At 40.5% G+C, this 12,323-nt stretch overlaps 1 protein-coding gene across 1 annotated transcript in view; it reads right to left on the minus strand.

Moving 5' to 3' along the window:
- Positions 1-12,323, minus strand: part of LOC117447508 (cytosolic carboxypeptidase 4) — a 181,147-nt gene that overhangs the window by 81,865 nt on the left and 86,959 nt on the right. Inside the window, 1 exon segment of the mRNA XM_034084216.1 lies at positions 11,917-11,978. Within this exon segment, the coding sequence (XP_033940107.1) occupies positions 11,917-11,978 (62 nt within the window).

A 12,323-nucleotide genomic window follows, 5' to 3' on the forward strand; every position in this document is an offset into this window, starting at 1 on the left:
TGGATATATTAAGCTTATCACCATATAATTGAATGGCTTATGTTTAAATAGACCATAACATATTCTTAGTAAATATCCATGTCTGAATATTAATTGTTTTGTTAAATAGTTTTTTTTTTGTGGGACCGCACTTTGCATCAATTCGGTAGAATGCCCCATATATTACTTCAGCGAGAAAGTGGAAAACAAATGGAACTTTTTCTGATAGGCAGTATCAGTGGGTGTTGTGGGTGGCCCTTGTTGACAGTCCCCTGTATAAAACAAAGAACATCTGTCTCTTCCTGTCTACCACATACTGCCACACTGGGAATGCAGCATTAGTCAGTAACTGAGTCACGATAAACAAATCATTGTATGTAAATCAAGTCTGTCCAATGAGCAGTGTCTGCTTAATAAGAGGAAGAAGAACAGAGCTCCTTCCACACATATTACTCCATAAATATCCTGCGCTCTCTCATATTGGCCTCATGTTATTATTAGTCACTGGCAGTCTGCCTGTTTACTGACATTTTGATTATATATGATATATATTATCAAGAGAGAATAAAAGCACTCTTACGATGGTTTTGTCTCTGAGGGGAACCAATCACAAGAACCTCAGCACAAAGGATCTATTTGAACAATAGTGTGGTGCTTGAGTTTTGTCATGACAGTTAGGTTTACAGAGTTGGGATCATTGTTCCAGAATACAGACTTGTACAATCTGTACCCACCAATGGGATCCAGTACAAGCCCCAGAATACTTTTTCTCATTGACTTAGGCTTGGAAGGAGAAGTCCTTAAATCAGCAGATATTTTGTTTGTATAAATCAACTAGCTTGGACAAACTCTTGAATGGTCCTTATTAAAATCATTAGGGACCACATTTCATAAATGAGTTATTTTCGCTCTTTTCCCCATTTGGAGGTGGGCTTAAAGAAAGAATGCAAGTGCAAATGCTACATAGGTCCCAAATGCCGAAGTGTAATGTCTGTTTTTACTTTCTGTCTTTGTGTGTTTTCTGTTAGTTTAGATTGTCTGTCCTGGACTTATTAGTTTCACATGAACGCCATTAGGTCTGCAACAACCTGACGTTCTATACACATGCACTGTTTTTGTCAGTGTTTGTCCTTCTTGGGAAGTTCTGTTCAGCCTTGCTTTGTCTGAAGAAGGCCTTTAAAGTGGTTTCTGTAAGAATTTGTTCTCCTGCATCCGGATCTACCCTGCTCTGCTTATCGTGACACTATTAAGTAGGTTTGCCAACTTTGAAAAAAATTAAAATGGGATGGTGCACAGAGCCACGGCAGTGTTGTTGTGTGGTGTTGTTTTAAATAATTGAAATAAAATTAAATAATGTATTAAATTGGAAACGCAAAACAACTGTAACATAGCTTTATTATTATTATAAAGTATCATGAAGTAAGCTACTTTTATGAAAAGAGATCCCAACTTGGACTGTCAAAGTAAAAAGAGTAAAGTGTATTCCATTTAGTATATAGCTTTTCCGTTTTGAAATCCTTATTCAAGCTTATGTGAAACACATCAAAATACATGTTTAAGGAAATCAACGTTTTGACCTTTTAAGTAAAAAGGTGAAATTCACAAGAGGGGTATAATGACTCACCAAATCTAGACATGTATTTCTCATGGATATTTTGTGATTCTCTTGACTAACTAAAGCAGTACTTTTTTTCACAGCAAGAGAGAAGTCCCAGCATGAAAGTCCCATTTCATAGATATATAAAGTATTGTAATGTTGCATTTCTTTTATGAAATACTGACATATACATTTTTGGTTGTAGTAAGTAATTTAATAATTCCCAATTAATAGTTTTGAATACCTGGGATTACATTGATTGGCAAACATGTGTTCTTTGTTTAAGATGGGGCCCTCTGCTTTTTCAATGTGAATACAATTTACATTTAAATACAATTCATATTCATTCTCACATATTTGCTGTGTATGATGATTAAATCCATCAGGTTTGGTATGGAAGCCCCTAGAATTTGTTTTTTTGTTGGACCTTGAGTTAAGATGATCTTGTCAAACTAATAATTGCTGCTATATTTCAGCTTATAAAACATATTTATGTTAAATAAGATTACAGGCCTGTCTCTCTACTCCCGTTCCTGTCTAAAACACTTGAACGCGCTGGCTTTAGACAACTCTCCTGCTATCTCCATCAGAACAACCTTCTGGATCCGCACCAGTCTGGTTTCAAGGCAGGTCACTCCACAGAAACTGCCCTCCTTGCTGTCACTGAGGAACTGCACACTGCTAAAGCAGCCTCCCTCTCCTCTGTCATCATCCTTTTGGACCTGTCTGCTGCATTCGACACGGTGAATCATCAGATCCTCCTTCGCACTCTCCAATAACTTGGAGTTTCAGGCTCTGCACTTTCCCTCCTCACCTCATACCTCAAAGACCGCACCTACAGGGTTACTTGGAGAGGGTCCGAGTCCGACCCTTGTCAATTAACTACAGGGGTCCCTCAGGGCTCTGTTCTTGGTCCCCTCCTCTTCTCCTTGTACACAAACTCGCTCGGATCAGTCATTAGCCCGCATGGTTTTTCATACCACTGCTACGCTGATGACACCCAATTAATTATGTCCTTTCCCCGCTCAGAGACCCAGGTCGTCGCACGCATCTCTGCTAGTCTAGCTGACATCTCTCAGTGGATGTCTGATCATCACCTCAAGCTCAACCTTGACAAGACTGAACTGCTTTTCCTTCCGGGAAAAGATTGTCCCACTCTTGACCTAACAATCAACATTGGCACCTCTGTTGTTTCCCCGACTCAGACTGCAAGGAATCTGGGTGTGACCCTAGATAACAACCTGTCCTTCACTGCAAACATCGCTGCTACAACCCGCTGCTGCAGATACACGCTTTACAACATCAGGAGGATGCGTCCCCAGCTGACTCAGAAAGCGACGCAGGTTCTGGTCCAGGCTCTCGTCATCTCACGCCTAGACTACTGCAACTCCCTCCTGGCTGGTCTACCTGCATGTGCCATCCGACCTCTGCAGCTCGTCCAGAATGCAGCTGCTCGCCTGGTCTTCAACCTTCCTAAATTCTCCCACACCACGCCGCTCCTCCGCTGCCTTCACTGGCTAGGCGATAACTGCTAGAATCCACTTCAAGACAATGGTACTTGCGTACCATGCTGCGAATGGATCTGGCCCTTCCTACATCCAGGACATGGTTAAACCGTACACCCCAGCACGTGCACTCTGCTCTGCATCAACCAAACGGCTCGCTGCACCATCGCTGCGAAGGGGACCCAGGTTCCCATCAGCAAAAACACGTGGGTTTGCTATCCTGGCTCCAAAATGGTGGAATGAGCTCCCCATTGACATCAGGACAGCAGATAGCTTACACAACTTCCAGCGCAGACTGAAAACTCATCTCTTTCGACTCCACTTCGAGCGATAGAACTATTAACAAAGCACTTATATACTAATAAAGGGCTGGCTTATCTAAAGCCAGTTGAGTAGCACTTGAAATGTTTTTGCTCTATGAAGCCTGATGTACTTATATGATTCTGTTTTCTTCAAGTTTGTATTTTGTTGGTCGAACGCACTTATTGTAAGTCGCTTTGGATAAAAGCGTCAGCTAAATGCAATGTAATGTAATGCAATGTAATTATAATGTGTCATTTAAATCAGAATAAGAGAGCTGTGGAAGCATCATCTATAATAGATAACAGAGAAAGCACATATTAATGATTAACATTATGTATAATCCCCTGAGAGCAGAGCAACACTATATGCATATTAATTATTTTCTTTCTAAACTAATTTCATTTATGGTGCCATACATTATTGCTCGCTGTCTTTACCTCCAACAGAGGAGCTGTGTTTCTTACATTTAGATTGCACTATTTATAATGCAAAACCATTAACCTCTTAAGCCCTGAGCCTGTTTTTCAGGTTTCAGGCTCGAAAATGCCACTAACACAACAAAGACTATATCTTCACTTCTAAAAGGGGTAAATTAATAATATTTTCTCTCAAAGCAAGATTACATCTGTGAGTTGGATGTATAAGTGTCAGAATCAATATAGATGTTTTTATTGTAAAGTAAATGCAGATGGAACACAGTAAAACATGTCAATTCTAATGTCCGCCTAAAGAAAACCCATTACTTATAGTGAAAACCACCCTTGAATGATGGGCTAGTAGACTACAAGCTTTAGAAATCCAAACTATAACATATAATAAGTACCCTGTATCAAGATTGATGCAAAACAAGTGAAATTTGACCTTTTTAGAGAGGTTTAGAAAAATAAAGTCCAAGCGGACTCACCTCTGGGTAATTTGGGAACCATCAGTTCCATTTGAACTTTTTCACTGTAAAAATCATTTTATTACTTTGAATTATCACTATAGGTATTCATTCCATCCAAATACTACTGTTGTGAAAAAAAAAACAAAAAAAAAAAACATAGGCCTACTCTGTTATCCTCTTACAGTGAGCCTCTGAATTAGCCCCGAGCGAAAAATGCTAACCTATTACTGCACCGAAAATCACTCCTAGCTCCCTTATTACTTATCCTAGCTGCACATCCAACACATTGTTTATGATCGTAAAGACACAGAATCTAACGGTGCCCACCTCAACACTGAAAGATACAAACTCGCGACGTTATCAACAAAAACGTACATCAAAACAAGTGGCGCTAGCGCTAATGCGCTAGGCTAACATGGCTCACCTTCCTCTTTGTCTGGTATAAACTGGTCTTCAATGGCATTAAAACGATAAAAACGATGATGTAGTTAATCCATAGGTTAATATCCAATGTGGCTGTGTCACCTTTGAAATGTTCTGATAATCTATAAGCAATACAACTGCAATTCCGTTATCTGCTGTCCGCTCTATGCTCCATGCTCTCTGGGTCCTGCAATTCCTGCTTCTTTACGTAGTAAACAATAAGTAAAGTCTCCTGCGTAACGGTACGTCCACACAGCAGCTTTTCAAAAATCTCGAAAATCTAGGAGCTGGGCGTGTCTGACAGCTTGGGGATTTTTTGCGAGCAATGCGACCAACAACCAATCACATGAATCTCCCGCCCCCAAAGCAAAAAACCCCGGGGATTATATGCGAGCAATATATATATATATATAAACTCCCCAAACAGGCGAAAACCTACCAGTTTCACCCACTGTCTCTGCCACATCCCTCCATGCCTGGTTCCTCCGGTTTGTATCCCATTAATAGTTCTGGTCGTAAAGAACCGGGTGATTTGCTACCGTAATTTCTCGTTTGGAATATGAGGAAATGAACTGCGGTCTGGTTCTCCCTGCTTACACACGGTTTGATTGGCTAGCGCTTCTACTGTCAGATTTGCATAAACGTGTTTGATTGGCTGGCGCTTCCAGCTCAGCTTCAAAAGTTGAACATTGCTCAACTTTGGAATCCTGGAAATCCTGGACATCCTGGAAATCTTCGCTTCGCTCCCCCACAATGCAGTTCGGCGAAAAGCGAGGCAAAGTGACGTCATCCCCATTCAAAGTCAATGGGCAGAGAAGCGTTGGAAGCGGTGGAAGATTCTTCTGAAGCTGCTGTGTGAACGTACCGTGATGTACTTAAGCTGGCTGGCATTCTCTATACTCTACGCAGGACCATATCTCTGGAATCCATTGGTCGATTTGGGTGATTTACACCTTTTTCTTAACCATTACATCCAATAGAATCGATGGGCAGTTCCCAAATCCACGTTAACATTACCATTGCGGACGTAATAGAGAAGCAAACGAAACATATCTGAAAGTAAAAGCCTGGACGGCAAAACTTTATACCCAGTATATTGCCATAAATATATAAAAATGTCTACGTGACACAAAGACATTGGATTAACCTTGAGCGGCGTTTTTATTCCGTTGAACACAACTTTTGTTCACAAATCAAAAAAGGTAAGACGTAATTATTGTAATATTTTTTAAACCGGATGTTGTTTACTTTCTCTTTTCTGGCTGATAGCTCTAGGAATTCGAGGTGGTACAGTGATGGCATTACATGTGTGGAATATGTGGAGTCTCAGCTTTAAATCGTATATCTTGTTTGTGCAGTTAAGATAGTAATAAGGGCATTTCTACCGTGAGTTCTGTGTAAAAAAGCGTTAGCATTAGTTAGCATTGTTTCGCTCAATGCTAATTCAAAGGCTTGGTATTTCTCTTGTGGTTTTTTTAGCTAACAATTGTTCTTATTGTCAGTTAGCGGAGTTTCTTACCTTTAAAAGGGTATGAAACATTAATAGTTTCATAAATGTTAAGAAGCCCTGAGACATAGTCTCGTAAAAAAACGGTGGGAGGGGTCCACTGGGGGGACCTTCAGGCTTAAGAAGTTAATGCACAAACAATTAGAGATACATTAAAATAGCGGAGCCCAGGGCACAACAACAGAATAATGATTTGTCTCCTTTCAGACGACTAATCTTTATGTGCGTCCCTCATCTTGACATGAATATATTTATAATAACAACTCTAACCTAAACTTAAGGCTTTCTATTCTATTGAGGACATTTGTCTGTCAATGCTTATTGAAGCACGGCTATTTAAGAACTATTTATGGCACTCATAGCTGTACAAAAACCTTTCCAACTTGTATGTTGGTGGAAGGCTATTACTGTTAATATAAAGTAACCAAGCTGGTGTCAATGGTGACGACACGCAGTAGCTGGTAGGCAAAACACAGGCAGCGCCAACGAAAATCCTATTAAAAAATGGTTGGCGCACAAGCAAAGACAAGACAAGCACTTTAACCATGTAGTCATCTCGTGTGGTAGCTGGGAGCACAAGTAGAAGATAAAGGAGTAGCAGACTACTGTTTAACAGATTCCCTCATAAAAACACAGAATCCCTGTCGTTAGCGCAGTGGTTCCCAAAGTGGGGGGTGCAGAGGCATGACAGGGGGAGCGCGAGAGACCAGGAGGAAAATAGTTATTAAAAAGAAGGGAAAAAAATCATAATTTGAAAAATGATTGATTCGAAAATAATATGATACAGTGCTATTACGTCTGGGTCTCTGTGTGGGTGGAATGAGCCATTTTGTTTGCGTGGGAGCGAGAGAGCGCACAGGTACCGACAGGGGCAGTTCTAGGGGGGGGCCCCCCTAAAATATACATTTTTAAATGTATATTTTCTGGTACTCGGTTTGTTGCTGTAATGTGAGAATGTGCAGACACCCTTATATAAAGTAGAGATGTAACTGTTCATTGCCTTTATTTTTATATAAATATGGTGTTAGTGCAAACATTGCACTATAACTTAAGCTGAAGCTAACAGTAATAACTATAAGATCTATCTGAAATAAATAAGTGTACTGAAACAAATACCAATAACTGTATTGCATTGTTTTCTTATGCGCAATTACTTCATACTGTCTAGTTCTCTTTTTCGTCCTGCATTTAATGTGCCCCCCTCAGAAAATAACTGGCCCCCCAGTGGCCCCCCCAGTCAAATTGGTCTAGAACCGCCACTGGGTACCGGAGATCATAGTTGTTAGCTTCTGGTGCTAGCGAGCTACGCTAATGGATATAAGGAGTTTTTTCCACAACAAGCTGCAGGAGAGTCCTCTCCTGTCAGACTGAGAGGCTCAGTGAACTAAAGGACTCTCTGAATGTTTAGATAGTTAACTTTAGTCTAAGTTATCTCAGTGGGTCTCAAACGTTTTGGTCACCATTAATGTAAACAATTATTTACGAGGCACACGTTTATATGATCATTATAGTTATAAAAAAATAAGAGAATAAATGAAAAACAGGTATGATATACTATATGACAGTAAAAAAAAGAATAAAGTTTAAAACGGTGATTTGTAAAATATCCATAAAGAAAAAGTAAATCTGTTTACAATTCTGTTTCATATAGGTGATGAGATGTATCCATAGATCTCTTAATTTTGCTCTCAAAGTGCACGAGATTGATGCTTTTAACTTCAATATTTAAAAATAAATCTTCCCGGGGGAGTTTGCCCCCGGACCCCATATGTGAGGTCCACACATCACCTATAAAAATAGCACTTTACCCCTGCTTACACCTATATGCCTCGAGCCTTCATTGTAACTGTCATAATTTGTATTTGCGTGGGGAGTGTTGCAGTAGAAAATTCCACTGAGCGACCAGTACATTAACGGCCCGTCCACACAGCGGCGTGCGTTGACGCTTCACCATTCACTTTGAATGGGGTGACCTCACCTTTCGCCGGAATGCATTGCGGAAAGCAACGCGGAGCTTTGCTGGCGTGGCTCGCTGCAAAAGTTGAGCAATGTTCAATTTTTGAAGCCTTGGCAGAAGCGTCAGCCAATCGAATCATATGCCAGTACAAGCTCTTGCCAATCAAACCGCTGCTTGTGTGTCAGGGGCGGGAGATTCATGTGATTGGTTGTTGGTCGAGTTTCAGACACGTCCGCCGGCAAGCTTCAACGCACGCCGCTGTGTGGACGGGCCGTAATGGGAAACCCTAAATGTTTGAGCACCCTCTATGAAACGTCAAGCTACCCCACAGCACCCCAAAATAAATAGCTGGTGCCGCCACTGAGCCTGACTATTTGCGTTGGGGGGGCCCGACTTTTTTTTTCTCCAAAGGGGGGGCCTGATAGAAAAAGTTTGAGAACCACTGCGTTAGCGTAAAGTGCTTTACCAAGCTGTTCATATCGTGAAGGCTACTGACAACGTTATTTTCACTTCACTTGATAAACTGACTTTAGATAACATACCCTACTCTTCTATTGTTATTACCTCAGACTTTATGGTTATTACAGACTTGTGAACTAACTACAGACACTTGTCTCATTAATGGACTCATCGGTCTGCCACTAGTTAATATACAGTAGGGAAAACACTGGAATAGATATTTGGCCTTAATTTGGCATTTAGCAAAAATATATTTGGTGTCCTGGGGGTTGCTATGTGCCTGTCGGGTGTAGAATTAAACAAATGCTTTTGTCAGTGTTTGTCAAGTTGGTAACGCGTTAGCTAGCTAACGTTGCCTAGAAAGCAGGGCATTTAGTTATGTAATAACTTGCTTTAATGACGTTTAACATTAGTCAAATCTACAGGCTAACATGTATTTGGACTGTTCGCCAAAACTTTGTTTACAAAAAACTGGTTACTCCTTTAGTAAAGTGGATACAGTCATTTATGTAAATCTTATATTACAGATGAGTAAATCATGCATATTGTTAGAGAATATTTCTGTCTTACTCCTAAGTGTGAAAGAATAATTCTTCCTTACTCCTAAGATATTTAACCTTTCTGCCTGTTGACATTTACGACGAATCCTAAGTCTGTTATCCGTCTTAAGGAATGGGAAGTCTCAGCTATTGTTGACATTACCAGTTTTATGACCGGTCAACTCTCGGTCACAGAACCAAAGAGTCAGATAAGTGATTCAGTGTCTCCAGGTGTTCACGTATACCTTCCCCCAATATGTGGGTTGACACTCTGTAAACTAGTTAAAGGGTCTACCAGGATGCGAGGCTGATCAGAATTGACATGACAACCCACCCGTGCAGTCAGAACCTTTTGCTGCTGTGCAGGGGTGGACTGGCCATCTGGCATACCGGGCATCGTCCCGGTGGGCCGTTGACCCAATGTGGGCCGGTCCGCGATGTGTTTTTTTTTTTTTTCTCTCTAAATTCCCTCCAATTGTGCCGGCCAATTGGCTACAGAGGGCTAGCAGTGTGTTGCTAGCATCGACACATATTATTGGTCTATTGTTTGTCATTGTCAATCAATCATGGGCTGACAGGCGCAGAGAGCCCTGACAGTGCTGTCAATCACAACACAAACCCGGGTGGGGCGGGACCTCATGGCATGGGCGGGACGGGCTGCTGAGCTGAATGGATAAACAGAAGAAACGCCCAGGTGGCGCTGAAAAATTGCGACTTAAAAAGCTGAAGTCTCTGGAGGTGGAGGCTGCTAAATATTCTAAATTGACGGACCTATTTGGTGCCGGCAGGTGCTGCTGCGCCGGGAGACGAGCGAGTGGAGGCATACATGGTAAGTAACGTTAGCCTGGGGCTGACTAGGCTACATTTTTGAGACATGTCCAAAAAAAAAGTAGAAAACGTTTTTACATTGAATGTGATGTGACCTAATTAACTGCATAGTCCTACTTGTGACAATATATTAGCCCAGAGTTGAAGGGCTGTGAATGTTGGTAGTTGTGGTTGATTTTGTTTAAATATGCCGAATTGTGATATTATGGGTTATTATTGTTCAGATTATTTAGCTAGGCTAGCTAAGAGCTGCTAACGTCAGCGGTCTATTGTTGCCATAGCAACAGTAAATGTTCACATGGACCAACGAGCTGTAAGTAGAGATGCAGAATCAAGCTGTATTGTAAATACAGATGAGATACTTTGTATTTTAGCACAAAATACAAGTAAACCTATAGGAAATAATTAGTTTAATTTGCAATATTTGCCATTGAATTTATTGTAATCTTTCAATTCATTTATTGTTTACTGAGGTGATAACTATTTCATAATTTGTGTGTAACTTTAATTTCTGTGTAAATGTGTTACTTTTACTGTAGCTTTCAAATGGCTGTGTATAGTGCTGTCTTGAGCATTTTCAGGTATTGTCACAACGATCTGACTTTTTTGCATTGGAAAACACTAGTAAGTGTCATAATGAAAACATGGCAAAGCCACTAGTGTTGTTACGCTCACGAACGTTTCGTTCAATATGAACTAATCTTTTATCTTGTACATTATTCTGTGGTTTTGAGTTATTTCCCCATTCAATGATAAATGCTTTCCCTATGCTTTTCCAGCTGGTCAGTTCAGGGAGAGAGCCAGACCAATTCAGGCAGCCCAAAGACTGCACCACCTGAGAGGGAAAAGGCTGTAGAGAGTGAGGAGTATGTCAGCCCAAAGACAGGATCACCTGAGAGGGAAAAGGCTGTAGAGAGTGAGGAGTGTGTCAGCCCAAAGACAGGATCTTCACAAAGTTCACACAAATATGGCTACCCTTCTTAGAACATGTTAAGTCCCTCCAGTTGGAGTCTGTCCCCATTGGCTGAGTCGCCCCCCTGTACCGCAACAGCTCACAGGAATGCTCACAAAATGTCTCGCAGGTTGTTTTTGTTTTGTTTTGTTTTTTCCTTTTCTTTTTTTTAATTAATTTTATTATTATTATTATTATTTATTTCATTATTGTCTAATTGTAACTGATGTATTGTGTATTGGGGTTGTTTTGTTAGAAATCTCAGGGGTAATGCATTGTATTGCTGCTGTCTTTGTGTATTGAAAATCGCAAAAATAAATCATATAAAAAAAAAACTGCTATCAAGGAATATGACTCTCCTTTGTAGTATGCATGAGAGAAGATGCCGCGAGATTAGTGGACTTCTATGTAGTGTCCGCTGATAATGTAGTGGGCTGGTCTGTACAGAAAACTACCAGTGTTTGACATCAAAGCTCCAACTCTCCTCGTGTCTCTCTGAGTCCTGACTCTCCATTGCTGCAGAAGTTTTCCTTACACATATCTCAGTGTACTCAAAATAACCCCAGCACCATTTTAGTTGTGTGTCTTTTGGCCTTAGGAAAATCAGCAGACTTGTTTGCATTTTTCTATTTGACTTTTGACTACGAGTTTATAAGAGGTTGTGAACATTATGCAGTTGTTTTTTTTGCATTAAACTTTTGAATCCCCTTGTTTCTAGTCTCCTTGGTAAGGCTCTCAGAAATTAGTATTTTATTGATCTTTAGGGGACACCTCATTTACTGGAGTACTTTCCCAGCAGTTACCAAACACATGTTGGGTGCATGAAGACACACAATCTGGGTGAAAGTCATATCGTTTGGAAACGAACACACTTCAACTATTTTTCAGGAGTGTGATTTAATTCAGTATTTATGTAAAATCTTATCAGAATGTGTTTTTTCTGTCATTCAGACCAATTCTGCTACATTAATTGTCACTTACATAGTCTGGCTTTGGGTTATCTTCAGCCTCCTCATCATCATCACTCGCTTCACTTCTCATATCTGGATACAATAGGGGACAAAGCAGCCAATGTCAGAGTTCGGTGTTACGTTATATGGCTCTGATTGGTTGTTTTATTGATTTACTTTTTCCAACCAATCATGTGCAGCTAAGGGGCTGGTTTCAGTAACACTGTCAAACATAGCAGGACATGTATTGCTGCTCTGTTTGGAGGCAATTATGTAGACATGTTTTACATTTGACAGTTTTTACATCTGCACACCAGTAACATTACATAACCACCAATTTGAAAAAGGGATTTCAGACGGTAAGAATCAAAGCCAAAGACATAGAATAATTTCAAGCTGGGGAAAGATGTCTTGAAAATGTAAAATCATTGTTCCACT

This window comes from Pseudochaenichthys georgianus, chromosome 6 (assembly GCF_902827115.2).
Source record: "Pseudochaenichthys georgianus chromosome 6, fPseGeo1.2, whole genome shotgun sequence".
Lineage (NCBI taxonomy): Eukaryota > Metazoa > Chordata > Actinopteri > Perciformes > Channichthyidae > Pseudochaenichthys > Pseudochaenichthys georgianus.